General features: G+C 41.2%; 1 protein-coding gene across 3 annotated transcripts in view; it reads right to left on the bottom strand.

Annotated features, from left to right (window-relative positions):
- MRPL48 (mitochondrial ribosomal protein L48) overlaps window positions 1-22103 on the bottom strand; it is a 51489-nt gene that overhangs the window by 17937 nt on the left and 11449 nt on the right. For all 3 annotated transcript variants that reach the window (XM_075546257.1, XM_075546258.1, XM_075546256.1), the window contains exons 3-4: window positions 16550-16587; window positions 7185-7273 (exon numbers count right to left, since the gene is read on the bottom strand). In XM_075546257.1, the coding sequence (XP_075402372.1) occupies window positions 7185-7273; window positions 16550-16587 (127 nt within the window). The remainder of the gene's footprint in view (window positions 1-7184; window positions 7274-16549; window positions 16588-22103) is intronic.

Genomic DNA, 22103 nt, shown 5'->3' with positions numbered 1-22103 from the left:
TGGAGACCCAAGGCCCAAGTGTCGGTCAATGGAGATCCCCTCATAGAGGGGTTTAGGAGAGGGGATGGTTAATTAGGGTGCGAGGTAGTACCGATGAAGAACACAGCTTTCCCCCGGATCCTGGATGCTTCCTCCCCCCAACTACCATGATCCAAATTCTACCTTGCAGGGCTGGATAGGGCAGAGGTTGTACACTGGTATATATGGGGGCTGGAGGCACAGGGAATCCAGGGTGGATGATACCTTCGGGACCAGGGGTGTGAGGGGCGATGCTGGGAGAGTGGAGGGTGGGTGGGTTGGAAAGGGGGAACTGATTACAGGGATCCGCATGTGACCTCCTCCCTGGGAGAGGGACGGCAGAGAAGGGGTGGAAGGGAGACTCCAGATAGGGCAAGATATGACAAAATAAACGATGTATGGATTACCAAGGGAACATGAGCGGCGGGGGCAGGGGGGAGCGGGGAAGGAGGGGGAAAAAAAAAGAGGACCTGGTGGAAGGGGCTTGAGTGGAGAGCAAATGCTTTGAGAATGATTGGGGCAGGGAATGTATGGATGTGCTTTATACAATTGATGTATGTATATGTATGGATTGTGCTAAGAGTTGTATGAGTCCCTAACACAATGGAAAAAAAGAAAAGAGGAGAAAAAAAAGAAAATGATTAGGGCAGGGAATGTACGGACGTGCTTTATACAATTGATGTATGTATATGTATGGACTGTGATAAGAGTTGTATGAGCCCCTAATAAATTGCTTTAAAAATAAATAAATAAATAAATAAATAAAATAGATAATACGGGAAAAAAACCACAAAACTTGTTTTGTCACCTTGGGAAATTAGATGTGCGACCTGAATTCTGAGTGCTCCAAGATTATTTTTGATTAAAATCCAAACAAAAATCCTTTTCCCACCTGGAGAAGCTGGAACTTGGTATAGCGATAAATCTCTGCAGCACCCCCTCCAACAACTCCCCCAGTTTGTGTAAATAGTGTCCAGTCACATAAGGATTTAATCTGTACAAATCAATAATCCATATAGTTCAACTTGAAGTTAGCCTACACTTATTTAATCTCCTTTTCTCTATTGCGTTTTAAATAAATTACCATGGGCTAAATTGAAAAAAACAAAAACTTGTTTTGTTCAAAAATATCACCCCATTCTACAGACGCAAAACCAAGGTCTTTGGGAAGAATGGCGGCTGGAAAAGGGTCTTTGCTGTGATGGTCGGCTTTCGGGGCTGTCTAGTCAGCTCCCCTCACTGTGACTCTGTAACCCACAGATCAAAACACTTCCCGTTGTGCTCAGCCCTACAGCCGTTGCTGTGTGTAAGCTGATGTTACAGTCAGTGTGCCCGCGTCCCTCTGCCCTGGCTACCAGACTACCTTCCTAACACACAGTGGCACTGCTTCATTCCCATGTCTCCCTAGAGCCCAGCAATAGTGAGTGCTGACAGTTTGCTGAATTGAATTCTGGCTCTACGAGCCATATAGTAGCCACAGAGAGATCACTTATGTTTCTGAATAAATTTCCTTTTCTGCTTGTCCACCTCACAATATTGTAGCTGAATCAAAAGGCCTGTTCTCTAATTTGTTCTGTTTGCCACGGGCCTAAAACATCCTATTTCTCTTTGTGAAACATCATGAAATATTCTTATGGACATATTTTCATCGTATACAACAACAATTTTACTATCAGGAAAGATGAGCATGAGTATATTATATAGAGGGTGTCTTCTACATCTCAAAAGACATGGCAATCGACATGAGTTTCTCTGTTGATACCTGTTTACATCAAGGAACATTGATGAGAGAAAAACTTGGTATTTAGAAAATTCCATCCATTAATTTAATGCGTTTTTTCTAAACTATAGGGAAGACAGTCATTCAATTTCAGGAAGGGCTCTGTTCAGCTCGAGGACCGCCAGTGCTCCGAGGGAGCACGGTTGGAGAGGCTCTGAGATAATGTGTGTGAAGGCTCATTGACAAAGGAACGGCATCATTACGATAACTCACGTCAAATGTGAATCCTTCTAAAAACCTACCAGCGTTGTCATTGTGGGTTGTTGTCAGAATGGGTAAGATAAGCAAGGGCTTCTGTGGGCTAGAGACAAAGGGGCTGAGTCAGGTCTGCATAGGAGTCACTCCCTGTGCCTAGACAACCCCAAGAGAACTTTCCCATGTTCTTTAGAGTCTCCCTGCTAGCAACTACCCTGTGAACTGAATATCCTCAAAGACTGTCCTGTTCAACTTTCCGTGCCCAGGAGCGAGATAGCATTTAATAAAGGTTTGTTGAGTTGAACTCTATGACACCTTCAGTGACTTTCAAGAATTGCTTGTTTATCTTCTCTCTTGCTCATCCATTCCCCTCATACAGCACTTACCATATTGTATTTTATTTTCTTGTGGTGCTGTGAATGTACACATCAGAAGAAATGCCAACTCAACAATTTCTACATGTACAATTCAGGGACATAGTTACATCCCTCAAGTAGCACAACCATTCTCACCCTCTGAATTCTTCCAGCTGGTTCCTATATAGCTACTGATGTGCTTGATTTCGTTCCAGAAAGGTAGATCTTAAAAGAGCACACTGTTCAAGGCAGCCATTCTTTACCACTTAAGCTAAGCTATTGTTGGGTTTTAAAAAACTTCAAGGGCTATTTGTCAGGTTACAATTTTTTTTCCAGGTTATAATTTTAAGTATCATCTTTCCCACCAGATTACTGGAAGCTTGTGTCCCATTCACCTGAGCATCATCAGAGCACAGCACAGTGTCTGGCCGATAGGATGTGCTCGATGGCAAAATTTCTGTTCTATGGATGCTACGGCAAAACAAGTAGTTGTCAAAAATGACTATTTGAACTTTCCAAAGGAATCTTGACTCCACGGGGCCATTCAATAAGAAGGAAGGAAACTGGCTGAGTTATAAAATACACACCTTACTCTTTCGACTCAGGGCCAGGAAAAGTAGAACATAGGACAACTAAAAATGGACAGCCATTTATTATGCTGTCTTGTTTTCATTCACCCACCTTTTCCTTTGGACAGTCCTCTGATTGAGCTGCTATTAGCTTAAGATCAGAGGCTGGACCACAGCAAGATCAGAGGCTGATCAGACGTTGATCCTACTTAGCTTAAGATCAGCTGTTGGACAAGCAAGTGGTCTTAGGAAAATTCTTATCATTATTATTTCTATCAAATAGAAATCATTTCCCTCCTCAAAAAAAAAAAAACAACCCTGAAGCTTTTAAAATTCAACATAAAGTTGAGGCTATCTGCTCACACAGATTCATATTATCAGAAACCCTATACAGGGTCACTACGAGCCTGACTTGATGGAAGTGAGTGGGTACTGTTCTAACCACCCACCCCGAGATACTGAATGACATTCTTTTTTTAAAGCCTACAGCTCTAACCAAAGGAAACATCTCTCCCCTCAAGCAACCAGCCATCAGGAGACAGTTGTTTGCACACAGTGGGGGTGTATTTGCTAGTTCTGGTTCACCACGCCTCAGATCGTTCCAAGAGCCACATTTTAATTCAGCTCAATCAATGTTTACTGTTCCCTGCTTGAGGCTGGGATCTGTGCTGGACACTGAGAATACAGGAAAAAAATGAGACATGGCCTCACCCATCAAAGGGAAGATGGTCATCAAAGCAGAGTAAGACGCCTGTGGCAGGAAGAAGCACAGGAACTAGGGTAAGCAACCTGGGAATCCAGGACGACTTCTCAGGAGTGGTTCATTTTTGCCTTCCTCACCCTGCTTCTTCAGTGGTGTTTAAAAGTTGAGAAGTCAGTCGAGTAGAGAAGGGAAGAAACTTTTCTAGGTAGCTAAAAGGCATGTGACAGGCTTTGAAACAACAGGATGATTTGAAGTCCAACACAGTTAATGTGTGGTATCCAGGAGAGGGGCAAAGAGGCTAAAGAGGAAAATGGGGACCGATGGGAATATGCTGTTTTTTATTTACAGCTAAGGGGTGGGTCAGGGAATGGTGTATACTGACAATTATCTGACTTAGAGGGAAGAAAACAAGAAAATAATAACAAAACCACCCAAACAAAACTAATTTGATTCCTTGCTAATTTATGTGGACTTTTAAGAAGAGTAATGTCCCAAAATGAAACAACACCAGCAACTCCCTCTAAGATGTCACAATTCAGATTGGGTGTAAATCACGCCTTCTGAATGTTAAGAGCACTTTGTACCTTTCATTTGGCACTCAGCACTTTCTGCCTGGGAGCATAGTTCTCTGAGTCTTAATCCTTTATTGGTTCGTCTGTCCCTCAAAGTAGGAATGCCTTCTAGTTCATACAGCCTATAAGGTTGCAACCTGCTCTGAAAAGGTAAAGTAAACCTCAAACAGTGTCCAGCACATAATAGCTGTTCAATAAGTACTTCATAGCACCATAGAGTCATCATGACATTACACCAGGGCTGAAATCCAGTCCAAAAACCATAATGTTGAGAATGAGGGGGGTCGGAACAAAGACCCAAAGCCCATCTATAGACAATGGGACATCCCCTCACAGAAGGGTCACAAGGAAGGGATGAGTCAACTAGGGTGTACTATATCACAATGAAACCCACACTATTCCTCTGGTTCCTTGAGGCTTTCTCACCCACTACTATCATGATCCTAGTCCTGCCTTTCATGGCGGGCTAGACCAAAGCATGTGCACAGGTACAGATAAGAGATGAGACAAAAAAAAAAAAAACAAAGAGAGAGAGAGAGAGAAGAGAACTCACGATACATGGAATACAGGTACCAGAGTGGGAGTAGTGATACCAGGAGGGTAGGGGGAAGGTGAGTAGAGGAGGGGAAGAGGGGGAACTGATCACAATGATTGACACATAACCACCCCACCCTCCAGGGGTACAAACAACAGAAACTGTGGGGGAAGGGAGACAGCGGTCAGTGTAAGATATGAAAATAATAATAATTTATCATTTATCAAGGGGCCACAAGTAGTGAGGAGGGAGGGGAAAAAAAGAGGAGCTGATACCAAGGGCTTAACAGAAAGTAAATGTTTAGAAAATAATGATGGCAACAGATGTACAAATATGCTTGAAACGATGTATGGATTGTGATAAAAGCTGTAAGAGCGCCCAATAAAATGATCTTTTTAAAAAATATCGTTTTATTGGGGGCTTGTACAACTCATCACAATCCATACATCCATCCCTTGTATCAAGCACATAAAATGACCTTTTTTTAAAAAAAAAAAGATAATCTAGTACAAATTTTCCAGTTTTTGTGAAAAGCCTGATAAAGGTTCATAGACTTCTTAGAAAAATTCCTACACAAAAAACATTTTGCGTATAATTTGTTACATATGTAAACCATGTCAGTATGATAGGGTTAACTTACTGAGCAGGAGCAGAATGAACCTAGAACCTAGACCTGCGTCCCACAGTTCTCTTCCCAGTAAAACCTAAAACTAAGCTCACTGCCACAGCTGGACTCCAACTCACAGCCCCTTGTAGAACTGCCCCAACAGGTTCCCAACCAACTCTTCACGGAGTAGAAAGCCTGTCTCCTGCAGAGGGGCTGGCGGTTTTGTACGGCTGGCCTTGCAGTTAGCAGCCAACACAAAACCCCGATGCTATCACATGACAAAGGCCTCATTCAGTAGGGCACGTTTCCTCAGACCTACCATGTTTCTCTCATGAAATTCCTTGATCTTAGGGTAATGCCGAGGAGAACATGGCAAGGTGAGTGGCTTCTGAGGCCCATGGACCATCAATGCCAAGGCAGCAGAGGTGACAGAGGTACAAGATCGAAAGCCAGGGAACTAAAAGTGATGTTGAAGTATCCCCAGGAAGAACAAAACCTTCCAAACTGTACTGTTTACAGGAAGTGGAAGGATCAAGGTTGAAAGCCAGATCGGATTTTCAGGCTAATGCTATGTTCACCCCACCACAAAATCCCTTGGGCAATCACAGAAACCTAACCATCACAGAAACAATCCTGCAGTTAGGGCCAGATAATGGAGTAAATGCTCTTAAAATGCTCAGAACTAACTCCCAGCTATCTGTGACCATAAGTTCACAAAGACCATGTATTTTTTATATCTGCAATTAAAAAAACATCAGCTATTTGCAGTCCACATGGAAGAAGCACACCAGCTTGTGTGATCAAGGGGTGTCGATGGGATCAGGTATCAGCCATCAAAGACCCAGAACAAAAAATCAATCATTGTGATTGAGGTAGAGTGCAGAGTAGAGACCCAAGGCCCATCTGTAGACAATTAGACATTCCCTTAGAGAGGGGTCACAGGGAAGAGACAAGCCAGTCAGGGTGCAGTATAACACCGATGAAGCATAAAACTTTCCTCTAGCTCTTTAATGCCCCCCCCCACTATCATGACCCCAATTCTACCTTACACATCCAGCTAGACCAGAGCATGTACACAGGTATAGATAGGAGCTGGAAACACAGGGATCCAGGACAGATAAACCCCTCAGGACTAATATTGAAAGTAGCTATACCAGGAGGGAAAGGGGAAGGTGAGGGGAGAAAAGGGTAACCAATCACTATGACCTACATATAACCCCCTCCCAGGGGATAGACAACAGAAAAGTAGGTGAAAGGAAACATCAATCAGTATAATACATGAAAAAATAATAATTTATGAATTATCAAGGGTTCATGAGGGAAGGAAGGTGGGGAAGGGAGGGGGGAAAATGAGGAGCTGATACCAAGGGCTCAAGTAGAAAGAAAATGTTTTGAAAATGATGATGGCAACAAATGTACAAATGTACTTGACACAATGAATGGATGTATGGATTGTGATAAAAGTTGTACAAGCCCCCACTAAAATGATTTTTTTTTAAATCAGTTATTTGGCTAACAAATAATTATTTCCCTCTACTTACCACAAAACATTCATTTTCCTTCAACACTGAATTTATCACTTATACTCTCAAAACCACATTGGACTAATATTAGGAACTATTAAAAATTATCACAACTAATAATATTACCTCACCATTCCACTGGGATAACTTGGTCTGTGGATAAGAAGCTGTTAGCAATATCTCTAATCCAGATAACTCCCACTCTAAATAACCGAGGACTGTGAATAAAGAAACTCCTATCCGTTCTATACATCCAATCAGTACATATCTGATCTTCAAGTCTGCAAAGGCTGGAAACGAAACCTTTAAAGGTGCTCCTCTCTTACCTCTTGCGCTTGAATTAGGTGCTTGTATCTTCCAATGCCATGGGTGGGCCTTGACTTGTAGTGCCGACGAGTACTCAGCAGAAAGCCACCTAGAAATCAGAAACAAAGATGAAACTGTTTCTAAGCTCCTCCAGGGGTGCAAGCAGATTGCACATGAGGAGACAAAGTCTACGTAGCAAGAATGGTGAGATTTGGGGAGAGTGGGACACTTGGGCTTAAAAAACCAGGATATTTCTTGATTCTGGGCAAAGTTTCCATTTAGGCCATTTTTCTCTCCTTTCGGCACCTAGGGCACAGCTAATTCGTACCACCATCCTTTTTTGAGACATTCTCTGACAAGAGCTACTGTTGAATGAGGAGCTAACATATTTCATAGTTACAGAAGGCTCTCTCTCCTCTCCTCTTGGGCCGTAACAGAACCAGCGACTTCAAGGTTTTCTAATGGAGAGCGAAGGATTTCTTAGCCCATCTTTTCCAAGAAGGTCTGCTTTGTGCCAGGACAGAAGCCTGCCTGGCTTCAGAGAATGTCACTCTATTCACGGTCCACACTATTTCACCTAGAAAATGAGGGTCATCCAATCTATAGTATTATTATTACATGCCAACAACTATACGGGCACTGGGGCATTTACAAAGACAAATGAAGCATGCTACTTGTCTGTGAGGCAATCACAGTAGACTGGCAAGGGGAATGGGAAGGAGATAATGACCTGACAAAGTAAAAAATACTTTTATAAAGCTGTACACAAAGGAAAGAACAACTAACTTTACTACTGGGACGCCGGAGGGGGGGACAGAGTGAATGTAGTGAAAAGGGTCAAAAAAAGAGATTACAGTGGTGTTCCTGAAGAGGAGTAGAAATTCACCATATAGGGAACCCACTGCCATTGAGTGGATTCTGACTCATTTTAAAAGAACAAAACAAAAAGTTCACTGCCATCCAGCTGATTCTGACTCACAGTGACCCTGTAAGACAGATGAGAACTACCCCGTGCGGTATACTGAGGCTATAAATCTTGATAGGAGAAAGCCTCAGCTTTTTCCTAGAGATTGGCTAGTGGGTTTGAACCAACTCATACAATCCTATGCAGGGTGACCAATGCTGTAAATCTCATAGGAACAGCTCGCCTCATCTTTCTCTCACGCAAGGAAAAGGCACGCCCCCAAAGAACACTGATTATAACTGAGGTGTCCTCTTGCTCCTGTCCTGATTCCATCTCTCTGAATCAGTACTTTAACCTCTTGTCTTCAGGCTCCACATTCTACAATTGGGACCTCTCCAAAAGAGCTGATATCTGAATCCTTTTAAGGGCAATGTTACTAGAAGCAGATTGCCAGGCTTCTCTTACAGTGCTACTGGATGGGTTGGAAAACCTGCCTTTAGATCGGCAGTTGAACATAAACTGCACCACACAAGGTCCTAGGCAGGCAAAGAAGAGAGCCTGTCAATGTGGCTGAAGCAAAACGAGAGGGTGCAGAATGCACCAGAGATACAAGTGGTGAGTCAGAAACAACCATGGTAGGTCGTGTTAACGGCCTGGACTTCATCCTGAACAACCACAACAGAGAAATTACATGGTCTGATGTAAGCTTTTAAAAGATCCCTTTAGTTGTATACAGGAGACTTTAAAAAAAAAAAAACATTTTATTGGGGGCTCTTACAGCACTTATAACATTCCATACATCAATTGTATCAAGCATATTTGTACATATCTTGCCATCATCATTTTCTAAACATTTAATTTCTATTTGAGCCCATGGCATCAGTTGCTCTTTTGTTCCTCCCCCCACCTCGTGACCTTGATAAATTATAAATTTTATTTCCTTATCTTACATCGACCACTGTCTCCCTTCACTCGCATTTCTGTTGTTCATACCTCCCAGGGAGGGTGGGGGGAATTGTGTGTCAATCATTGTGCTCAGTTCCCCCTTCCTCCCCTCCTAGCCTCACTTTCCCTCTTCCCTCCTGGTATTGCTACTCCCATTTCTGTTCCTGTTCCTGGATTCTATGTGTTGTGAGTTCTTATGTGTATCAGTGTACATGCTCCGGTCTAGCCAGAAATCAAAGTCAGGACTGGGGTCATAATGGTGGGGATAAGGAAGACTAAAAAAGCCTCAAAGAGGAGTCTTTTGTGTTTCATTGGTGCTAGACTGCACCCTGGTAGATTCATCCCTTCCTTGTGACCCTTCTGTGAGGGACTGTCTTATTGTCTACAGATAGGTTCTGAGTCTCTGCTCTGATCTACCTCATTCTCAACAATATGTTTTTTGTTGTTGTTGTTCGGAGTCTTCTGGTACCTCTTATCTGATTCCGTCGACAACTCATGATCACACAGGCTGGTGTGCTTCTTCCATGTGGGCTTTGTTGCTTCTGAGCTAGATGGCCGCTTGTTTACCTTCAAGCCTTTAAGACCCCAGACACTATATCTTTTGATAGCAGGGCACCATCAGCTTTCTTCACCACATTTGCTTGTGCACCCATTCTGTCTTCAGCGATTGTGTCAAAAGGAGAGAGAATGCTGATGGAACATTACAGTGTTCCAATAGAGCTAAGATAGTGGTGATAGTCTTCCTGTACCCCCAGTATCCTTCCCTATTCTTTTTTTATAGCGCTGACAGTACTGGATCCTCCTCCTTATAGTACATGACAAAATACACCAACAATGTCTGAGTGGACAATTCGGTGATATTAATTACATTCTTCAAGTTGTACCACCTTTCTTGATAGCCTATTTCAAATTATTCCACTACTGTTAGCATAAACTCATTGCCTCCTAAGCTCTTCATCTAACCTTTCGAATGGCTGTTGTTAATTGGATCATAGAGATAATTCTTTTAAAAAGCACAACAATGAAAGCAAACATTTCTTACTATTAAGCTAAATTCTTGTTTGGTTTAAAGATAATTTCAAGGAACAATTTTGGCTTAAGGTTTAAAGATTTCCTCAGAGCAAAAAGAGTTTTATTTTGATTTGGTTTCTGGGCTTGAGGATCATCTAAAACCAATGGCTCCAGAAAACAGGGAGTCAGTTCATGAGAACATGAAATTCTTTTTCAACTCTTTCCCCTTTTTGATCAGAATTTTTGCAGAGCATCTTTAACCAAAATGTTAAGTAACCCTGGTCAGATAGACTGGTAAACTATGGCCGATCTGGGGTTGCATACGCCTGCACGTCAGATGAATCAATTATCAGTAGGGTGAGAGGGCAGCATTTACCCAAAGACAAAGTGAAAAGGGTTAGGAAAGAAGGAGGAATAGAAGTAGGAAACAGAGGGAGGAAGTGGAATAAGGGATGGTACACTGACAGGATTGCAAGGATAAGTTAAATCCGAATGCGTATGAACTGTTCAATGTGAAACAATGATCTGCTCTGTCAGCCTTCACCTAATTCACAATAAAAAGTTTGTTTAAAAAAGGTTGTTAAACAGAAAGGTTGTAATGATGGCTGGGCACCGTCTAGTTCTTCTGTCTTGTGGCAAAGAGACGGAGGAGATGACACACGCATTCCGCTCTTACAACAGAGCATGAGCACAAATCTAATCATGTTGTTCTCTTTCTTTTATTCATTAAGCCATTAGTCATCCTACATAATTGCAGAGACGTTAATGAATAAGGGAGAGAGGTCTCTGCTATATTTTCAAAATCTCAACGGCTTTCCACTGCCCCAAGCTCAAACTCCTTAGGTAAGCAGCTAAGGACTTTTATAATCTGGCTCCAATTAATTGATTTCCTTATTCTCCCACTTCTCTGGGGCTTTAGACTTCTATTCCCCCGCCACACAGCTCCTTAGGCTGCTGTATGTAAACCACACAGTTTCCATGCCTCTGTGCCGTGCTAGGCTGCTCCTCCTGCGCGGACTGCCTCTCTGACTGGTGGACCCCAACATAACCTCGGGAGGAGCTCAAGTGCAACCTTCTCTGCAACACCCTTCTTTTGCCAAGATCATCAAGAATTGACACTTCAGTCACAGCTCTCCCGTCTCCATTAGAAAGCAAAACATTAAAAAAAGAGTAAGTAAAACATTTTGTGTAAATAAAAGACTCATATGCCTATCACCATTTTTATGTACCAGAAACTCACTCACTCACTGATGGCTTCAAACAGCAGGACCAAAATGGATCTGTGAGAGGATGACGCATTTTAGTTAAAAATGCAGCAAATGTTCAGCGCAGCTTCTGTCTACTGGAATGCTTTGGCAAGGAGGCATTTTCACACACATTGTGGGGCAATTCCTATAATTAGAGCAGCTGGTTAATTAAGAAGTTGGTTCAAACCACTGCTAAATTAACCATTTTCTCTCTTAAATGAAAGGTTTTGGTCAAATTACCAGTGGTTAAACTGCTTAATTAGCCAGTTGTTTTCATTATAAAATTTATATGCTTGAAAGCCTCTGGTTTCCAATGAGTTCAGATGCGGAACTGATTTCCCCTGCTCTGGGCCAGGAGGCTGAGTTTCCTGCCAGCACATCAACACTGCAGCCTCCTGCGAAAACTGATGACTCTTTTCACTGAAGGAAGACACAGAACCCTATGGTTTCAATAGGAGGCTTTGAAAACCGTTCAGTTACTACATCTGTAAGGTGTAACTATGTATGCCCCCCCTCCACCCCTTCACCAGCCTTGCATTTACATAGTGCCTGAGCCAGCTGTCCTTCAATGTCCTTGTTTACTAAATTAGACACCAACTCCTCAATCCAGGATTATGGCAAACAGCTTCAGTTTAATTATTTTCCCTTCAATATAGAAACAAGCATTTTCAGCAGGGATGTGCAGGTAGAGATAAAGGAAAAAAAAAACGTAAGTGGCCGAGCCAAGAATCTAATTACAGGATATTCTCTTCCATTTAATAGACTGTGAGGTCCTCAAGGGCAGACAATATATGCTCAGTAGTTGTATATTTCAAAAGGTTATTAAGATATTTTACCAAGACGATCTGCAATCACTTGTTCCTGGCAGCTGCCTACTTTTATTCAAAGTCCTGTTCTTTTACAATTTCGTTTAGTTCTTTTAATGAACACGGGAACTGCCTGGACTTGCACAGAGGGTTCTGTGGTCCACAGGGTGGCTTTGAGTCAGAAGCAAGTGGACGGCACCTAACCACCACCATCTGGACTTGACTGACAGCTAGCCCATAAGCAGAGGCGAGCGGCCCTGGAGGTTTTCCGAGGCTGTGAGTCTTTAAGGAGGAGAAAGCCTCATCTTTATCCCGAAAAGTAGCCAGGATTTCAAACTTCTGACCTTGGGGTTAGCAACCCAATGGGTAACCCACTGCACCACCAGGACTCCTATAAGTTGGAACCAACTTGATGGCAGATGAGTTTGTTGTTAGTTTGGATCTGGACTTGAATGTACCATGTTTCTTACTTTCTTGCTCATGTTCTAATGAAGGCTCTCTGCGTTCCCTTCATTTTACCTCCTTATGTATGTGTACAACTTCTTCTCTATGTACAATTAGACCAGTAAGAAAGGATAGTCAATATAGTCAGGCCCTTCCTTTGGACCAAGATGCTGGTCCGACACATGTCCTTACACATGTACCCTGAGCCCACCTATATGAAGGTAAGTATGGGATATCATTCTTACACTGTTTCTGAACATCACTTTAAACGTTTTTACTTTGAAGATATATACGGTAGAAAAATACTAATTTTCTTCTTTCAAAAGGTTCTTCTACTGGTAGAATTGAGACTATGGCCCTTATCCTTCAGGGCTAGAACTGAACTCACCTCCATGTTAGAAAAACCAACCATTGGAGCCCTGGTGGTGTAATTGTTAGGTATAGGGCTGCTAACCACAAGGTCAGCAGCTTGAACCCACCAGCCGATCCACAGAAGAAAGACAAGGCTTTTTCTACAATGAGTTACAAAAAGGAAGATGATGTCAAGGAGTCCAGGAAGAAAAGGAATGTTTGGAAACTGATATAACCAGGCAGCTCACAAGGAAAGAAATAAAAATGGCCAATAAACATACAAAAAATAACTTTCTCAAAGATGTAAATGAAAACAATGAGAGGTCATTTTCATTAGCAAAAAAAGCAAAATAATTTAGATAGCCTTCTTTGGGCAGAAATAGGCATATACATTGGTAATGGAAACTGAAATTAGGGCAACCTCTCTGAAGGGCAATCTGGCAATACTTACAAAAATTCAATTCACAATCTATTGACTCAGCAATTTCAATTCCAGGAATCTAGCTTACAAACATACTGGAACAAGTTTGCAAAGACGTATGTATAAAAATGTTCACTGCAGCAGTTTTTAAAATAGTGAAAACCTATCAACCTAACTGTCCAGAATTAAAATACATTCATACAATATGATTTGTAATATGATTCCACTTGTGTACAATTAGTCTTATGTGTGTGTATCTACACATAGACATAAAACTTTCCTTAGAGATGGACAAGAAACTGGTATCAGTAGACACTACTATGAAGTAAGGCTGAAAAAGGGGAAGAAATTTTTACTTTTCATCATTTACCATTTTGTACCTATTTTTACCATATTCATTCATTTGAAGTTTTAATAATTGTTAATTTTAATAGTAATTAAAAGCACACATATAAAAAATGTTCCTCAGTTCAAAATAAACTCTGTCTCTGGGTAGAGGTAAGGGATGACAACAAGGCAGAGAATGTAGGGAATGAAACATCATCTATAACATTTTTCTTTCTTCAACAACAAATTTTAAATACAAAACAAAGATGACTGAAAAATTATAAAATGTTAATGGTCACCAATCCTATTTTCACTTGATAGATTACCTGTATTACTTTTCTATCATTTTATATCTCAAAATGAAAACTTTAATTATGAAACAACCACTTAAAAAAAACACCACCCCCACCATTTTTCTTCCACGTCATAATCTGTTCTTGTTCCTGCCATCTGTCTTGCTTCACACTCAGTCAAAACGTTTTCTACCATTGTCTACAGTAGCTTTCTCTCAGCAGCACCATGATCAAACAGCATGGGGACTTCTTTCTGAAAACATTCTCCTTAGACTGCTATGAAACGATACGATCTCAGCTTTCTCCTGTGACTTTGGCTTCCTTTTTCAACTCATTAGCCTCTCTTTCATCCCTCTACCCAATGTTTCAGTGTTGGAGGGCTTCGGGTCCTGACTAGATGTTAGGCCCTTCTCTACCTTTTCTCGTTCTTTAATCAATCTGATTCGCCCCCTGTCAACGAAAACCAACCAAATCATTACTTCACATGGATATATAGCTCCCACCTGGACCTAAATTTTGAGCTTAAGATGAGTATATCTGTGCTCGGCTATCAAAAGATACAGTGCCTGGGGGCTTAAAGGCTTGAATGTAAACAAGCAGCCATCTAGCTCGGAAACAACAAAGTCTACAAGGAAGAAGCACACCAGCCTGTGTGATCACGAGGTGCCGAAGGGATCAGCTATCAGGCATCAAAGAACAAAATCATATCATTGTGATTGAGGGGAGTGCAGATGGGGGCCCCAAAGCCCATCTGTAGACAACTGGACATCCCCTTACAAAGGGTTGCGGGGAGGAGATGAGCCAGTCAGGGTGCAGTGTAGCAACAATGAAACATACAACTTTCCTCTAGTTCTTAAATGCTTCCTCCTCACCCCCTATCATGATCCCAATTCTACAAATCTGGCTAGACCAGAGGATGTACACTGGTACAGATAGGAACTGGAAACACAAGGAATCCAATACAGATGATCCCGTCAGGACTAGTGCTGAGATTAGCGATACTGGAAGGTGGAGGGAAGGTGAGGTAGAAAGGGGGAACCGATTACAAGGATTTACATATAACCTCTTCCCTGATGGATGGACAACAGAAAAGTGGGTGAAGGGAGACGTTGGACAGTGTAAGATAAGACAAGATAATAATAATTTATAAATTATCAAGTGCTCAGGGCGTGGTACCAGAGAAGCGACCGTAGCCTGAGCAATATGTAGTCGGCATGCCCAGCGGTGCCTTCTCCCCAGATTCTTTGAACATCTTCAGCTCAAAGCAAGGGCCAACCTGACTTAAGCTCTCCCAAGATGACCAAGCAGCCAGACTACCTCCTGGAGAACATTGAGAAAGAAGAACCCACCATAGCCACGCTTCCCAATTATCTCTCAATCATGCAAGCTTTCAGGAAGGCCCTGGTGCTGGTCATGCAGGTGGAAGAGCAGGCCAGCAAAGAGACCAGCAGCAAGAAATAGCCCCAGCGATGACTTCAAGTAAATTCGAAAATAATGGAAGTTTCCCACAAACCTTTTGAAGCCCCGTGTATATCTATCACACAACTCTTGTCTACTCATTTATTTACAGGTGTAAGCCTTCTTGACAGCACTGACAAGAATCTGTTTGCAAGCTAACATTCCATGATCTATGCACTTTTTCCATCACCGCTATCCTCCACCCTCCACTTTCTGTATACTGACCCTAGTATCCGCTAATAAACTTTGATATCTATTTTTTTAATTATCAAGGGTTCATGAAGGAAGGGGGAGCAGGGAGGGAGGGGAAAATAAGGAGCAAATATCAAGGGCTCAAGAATAAAGCAAATGTTTTGAGAATGACGATGACAACAAATATACAAATATGCTTGACACAAGGATGGATAGATGTATTGTGATAAAAGTTGTATGAGACCCCAATAAAGTGATTTTTTTAAAAGATGAGTATATCTATGGGCTAGTTAATATATCCTCTTCTCAGGCACTTCAATCAAACATCTTCAGAATCATATTCACAATCTTCCCCCAAAATAGTTTCATTTACTGCAGTACCATGCAGCCACACAAAATAATATATACAAACAAGTCAAAATTATTGTTAAACACTAATACATACTTTAATTAAATAAAAATATCAAAACATGAGGCTATTGTTTCCCAACATATCCTCCATGTAAGTCCATAGATTTCTCTAAGTTTTTGATCACTTTATGGATTTTCCATGGGAAAAATATATAGCACTGTGTTTCTGAAAAGATTTACAGCCTTAGAACTCCATGGACAATTCTATTCTGTCCTACAGGGTTGCTATGAGGTAGAATTGACTCAACAGCAGTGGGTTTTATAATCATCTCCATTTTTTTTTGCGTGAGGAAACCAAGACACAGAGAGGTTGACTAGCTGGCCAAAGATGATAGAACTGATACATGCTAGAATCAGAATTCAAACAGTCTACACTGTTCTTGCTCTTAACAATTACTTTATGTTCTTTTCCACTACCCTGGTACATGTGAGATATGGAATATGGCCCAGCCAATCTCAAAGATACATTAGGACTTTAAGTGACCTAATATTCAATCACACGGGTAATTAAACCAATATGATTGAGTATTACATCACGTAAAACAGGCAGCTATCATCACAAAATAATTGCTTACCCATAGAACAGATGGGATTCTCTCCGAAAGTTCTGCACCTAAAAAAGAAGGGTAAAGTATGTTTAATAAAGATAACTACAATTCATTCACAAGTGAACTTGAATGATCTTCACTGAGATCCCTTGCCAATCTTCTTTCTATAAACATTATTAAGCACCTACTACTATGTGCCAGAAAGGACCCTGGGTGATACAAATGAAAGATTAGCAGTTGAGCCAACTTGTTGGCACCAGAAAGAAAGGCCTGGTGATCTCTGTCTGTAAAGTTCAGAGCTAAGAAAACTCTATGCAGCTGAGTTCTCTTATGTTACACACAGGGATGCCACAAGTCAGAATTGACTCAATGAGGGTGGATGTGTTTACTTTTAATGTGCAAGAGCCTAAGGAATAAAAAGTAAGAAAGGTGCTTTTATCCATGGTCTAGTTGGACAATATATGAGGGTGAATAAAAACGTATTGTCACGCTTCTTCCTTTCCAGCCTGGTCCTGGCATTATGGGTCCCACAAAGGAGGGCAGTGAGAAGAGGGAACGTTTGGTTATCAGTGAGATGTACAAGCGTATCCATGGGCTAGCCTTCAAGAGACGTGCCCCTCAGGCACTCAAGGAGATAGGAACACAAGATGTATGAATGGACACCGGGCTCCACAAAGCTTTCTGGGACAAAGGAACCAGGCACATCCCATACATATCTGGTATGGTTGTCCAGGAAATGTAATGAGGATGATGATTCACTAAACAAGCTCTATGCATCAGTTACCTACCTTTCTGTCACCAATTTTAAAACCTACAGACAGTCAATGTGGATGAAAACTAGTGGCTGGTCAACTAACAAAAGTTCAAAAACTGACAGAAAAAAAAAGTATTGTTACTTGGATTCCAGTGAATACATGCATAGGTTTATTCCACATAAAGTGTGTTTAAACATCACTCTTCAATCAGTGGATGGCTGCATGTAAGTTCTCAATAATACCCATCCCTAAGTCTCATTAGGGTACCTTCAGTAAGAGGGCCAATCAAAAGAGCTTACATTCTGAATGCCTGGTTTGCAGAATGCTACGGATGACAGTGAAAGCCCAACAGTCATTTGCAGCGTTTCTAAATGGATGAAGCCTTAGGTGAATCTCCTCTGACCCTAGGCCACAGATGTGAATAGCAATCCTCCAAGTACACTGGAATGTGGCTTCATACTGGATTTTTCCCACAAAGCTACGTAAATTTTTTAACATACAACCTATCACCTTCAAAACACTCTCCATTACACTTAATACATTTGTCAAATCTGCAATTCCATTCTTGGAAACATTTTTCAAACTCATCTGTTTGGATGGCTAACAGCACCTCCCTTGTTTTCCCTTTACCTCTTCTAACTCACTGTCCATTCATGTTCCTCTTCCTTCATGGAAACAGAAAGCAGTCACCCTGAGTGCAATCAGGTGAGTCAGGTGCATGGGGCAAGACAGGCATGTTGTTTTTTTGCCGGGATGGAGGAATGAGCAGGTGCATTGTCATGGGGGCAAAACCAGTCCCCTGTCTACCACAAATCTGGCACTTTTTGTCACACACTGTTATGCCATCTTTTCAGAACCTCTACATAGAAAGTTTGATAAATAGCCTGATCTGGTGGTGTAATGAACTCCAAATGCACCATGAGTCGACAGTTTAGTCCATTCAGGAAGCTGAAGGACATCCAAAACAAGGTTTATCATTAACATCTGTCATTCAACATTTCACTTTGAAATGAGAAAGCTGTTTGTACACTTGATCTTTTCCCATAGTGCTGTCCTTGTAAGCTGTGTTCAACATCACAACAGTTTCTGGGGCATTTTTCATGAGCAGGAAACAAAATCTCACAGCTGCATGCTGGTCTCTTAAATTAAACATCACATAAAACAAGGTTCGAGTGAAACTGTTTTTACCAGAAAATTCATGGTGACCAGAGAGAACTTTCCCAAGTGACCCCAGTGGATGCACTAACTCAGAGCGAGTTGCTCAATGCTTGCTTAGCAGGGAAAAATATGTACTATCAAAGTTCTACCCACCAGAACTTTTTTTCCAGTTTTTGAGGGGGTACCCCCTCATAGGTCAGTTAAAATTTAACACCTTATCACTTGCTCACTTAAAAATTTTTGTTTTTGTTCCGGATTTTAATATTTTCTGCTTTTTGATTGAGGTTTTTCACAGTTTTATTTTGTTATTGTTGCTGGAGTTTTTTGCTTTTGTTTTGTATGTTTTTCTGTATATGAAATTCAGGATCTGTAAGTCTAGAGGCAGTAACTGTATCAATGGTTATGGCAGGGGAAGTTGGAAGGAGATAGGGAGCTAATAATGAACACAAGAAAGAAGATGTTCTAATATTGATGATGGTGAAAGTTACACAACTCTCTGTAATATGAGTAAACCACTGAATTGTATTAACATATGAATTATATGTCAATAACACTGTTTAAAAATGGAGGGGCCAATCAAAACAGTGGCTTCCAAGCGGATCTGCTGGAACGGTTAAATTCAAGGCAGAGAGGTCAGCTCAGAAGGTGAGATGGCAATTGTTTTGAGAGATGATTAGGTTATAATCTTGATACATTTTCTCAAAGGACACAGGACGATCATGAGGATTTACTAGAAAGATGTTTTAAGAACATGCAAACTTCATTAATGAGAAAAAGGCCAGAATAAAAGGTTGCACTGTGGAGAGTGTTTTCCCATCACCACAATGCCCTTGCACGTTCTTTGAGGGTAGCAAGGGTTGTCCCGCAAGATTTCCTTGAGAAAACAAACTGTACTTACCCCACCACCCTAATCCTGGCCCTCCAGACATCTTTTTGTTTCCCAAACTCAAAGAACATATAAAAAGAGCATGGCTTGGGTCCCTAGAGGATGCCAAAACTGCTGTTTGATGTGGTGCAAATCAAAGTGTGCACAACTCTTTGGGGGCGAGTTAGAGAGATGGAAACACATCTCTAGAAGTATACAGACTTAGTGGAGATTATGTCAGGGAACAAAACAGCTTCACATTTTTATAGTTTTGTTTATAAATTTTATAGTTTGCTTCTATGAATTTGAAGTAAGCCTTGCCCTCGATTATATACACAATACTGTGCTATAATAGAGTACTGATTGAGGACAGAAACGTATACAAGATACGGGACAACACAAAGGACAGTGTGGTCACCTAGCAGGAAGGTGAAACTTTGAAAAAGGTCTTAAAACAAGTAGGCACTGTGCCCAGTATTTACCACTGGAGGAAAAGCATTTCAGGCAAAGCTCTGAATATGAAGTGCTTGGGGACAGCAAGCAGATGGGTATAACTCAAACTTACACCCCAAAAAGGGCTTAGAAAGAAAGGTGGAAGAGTTATTGGGGACACATTATAAAGATCCCTATACATTCTGCTAAAACGTTTAAGTCTTCACGAGTAGTAAGAAAATCCTGCCCCATTTTAAACAGAACCATGACAAGATCATGGTATAACCATTGTGCAAACTAGTGTGGCATTTCCAAAATAGAATTACAATGTAATTGTTATTAGGTACTATCAAGTTGGTTCCAACTCAGAGCAACTCTTTGTACAACAGAACGAAACACTGCCTGATCCATATGACCCTACAAATCCACTGCTAGCTATAGATGCCCCAAAGACTCAAAAGCAGAGCCTCCGAGAGAAATTTACACACGAGTGTTCATTATGGTGCTAGTCACAATAGCCAATAGGTAAAATCAACCTAAAAGCCCATCAATTCATGACTGAAAAAATGAAATACAATGGAATACTACTCAGTCAGGAAGAGAAATGAGGTCTTCATACATGCCACAGTCTGGTTGCAGTTGAAAGACAATCTATTGAGTGAAATTAATCAATTACAAAAGGACAAATGTTATATAATTCCCCTTATATAAAAAGACAAAAAAATAAAATTTATAGAGAATGAGACTTAGTGGTTTCCAGGGGCAGGATAGAGGAGGAAGAGGGACTTAACGAGGATGGAAATAGCATTAAGGGTAGGGTGACACAGTCAATTATTACAATTGCTGTCAATAAGGTATTCACTTACAAAAATCTGAATTTGCAAAAGTTGGGAGACATACATTTACAGTAACAACAAAAGAGAGTGGCTGCTGACCCTGCTTATGTATAAGTAAACACTTAATTGGTTTTGGCTCCTTTGTGTGGATGTTCAGGGTCATGGTTTCATGGCACCTCCCACTCAAATGGTTTAATAACAAGTTTAGCGCTCTGGTCTACCTCCTTGTTTGTTAAGTACTACTTGAGATCTTAAAAGCTTGCAAAGACCATCCAAGGCAAAATAATTGATCTCTATTTGCCTGTAGCATCAGATAAAGAAGGGGAGTCGGGAACAGGAGCTGGAACTGTAACATGTAGCTAATTGGCTCCATGAACCAGGACCTCTTTTACTATGAGACCACACCTAGATGGTACCTGGCTACCATTACTGAAGAGTATGCTCTTGATCAGAAGAGGGAAATACAGAATAGAATTTCAAAATCTCAGAGTCAAGACTTTCTGCAACCATGAAAGCTGGAGGAACCCCTGCTAATATGAGAAAAATTTAAACTTTAAGATAAAAATCTCTCTTAAACTTTAAAACCAATATGAAAAATAATGTTGTATCAGGAGTGTAAGAAGGCTTATAAACAACCGGTAATATGTAAATGGCACACCTTGCTTGCTGAAAGGGAGGAGCCCTGGAAGTACTTGCCGATGAAGATCAAGGACTGCAGCCTTCAATATGGATCACAGCTCAGTGTAAATGAGGCCAAAATCCTCACATTGGACCAAGAGGTGTCATCATGATCAACGGAGAAAAGATTGTCAAGGATTTTGTCTTGCTTGAACCCACAGTCAGTGCTCATGAAAGCAGCAGGGATGCACTGAGTACATGAATCTGTTGCACAAGATTCTAAAGTACTGAAAAGCACGGATGTGCCTTTGAGAACTAAGGTGCACCTGGACTCAAGCCATAGTATTTTCTCGAGCTTTCTACTTAATTAATTATATATAATATGATTATTGGGGGCTCTTACATCTCTTATCACAATCCATACATTTATTCATTGCATCAAGCACATTGGTACATTATGTTGCCATCATCATTTTCAAAGTATTTTCTTTCTACTTGAGCCCTTGATATCAGCTCCAAGCCATAGTATTTTCAATCATCTCCTATGCATGTAAAAGTTAGACATTGAATAAGGAAGCCCGAAATAGAATCGATGCATTTGAATTGTGGTGCTGGCAAAGAATATTCAAAGGTCCCTGGACTGGACTGCTAAAAAGACAAATCAGTCTATCTCGGAAAAAGTGCAGCCAGAATGCAGCAGAGAGGCAAGGATGCTAACACAGTTTTACATACTTTAGACATGCCGTCAGGAGAGACCAGTCCCTACAGAAGGATATCATGTGAGGTAGTTAGGTTATTGTGCCAACCTGGCCGAAAAACACATGTGGGGTTAATTGAAGAGCGGAGGAATAAATGGCTCAGTGAGCCTCACTTTTCCAGTTCTCAGGTCTCTTGTTTTGTGATGGTTAGACTAGGGT

Source organism: Tenrec ecaudatus, chromosome 4 (assembly GCF_050624435.1).
Source record: "Tenrec ecaudatus isolate mTenEca1 chromosome 4, mTenEca1.hap1, whole genome shotgun sequence".
In the NCBI taxonomy this organism is placed as follows: domain Eukaryota; kingdom Metazoa; phylum Chordata; class Mammalia; order Afrosoricida; family Tenrecidae; genus Tenrec; species Tenrec ecaudatus.
This window is presented reverse-complemented; position numbering and strand designations above follow the sequence as displayed.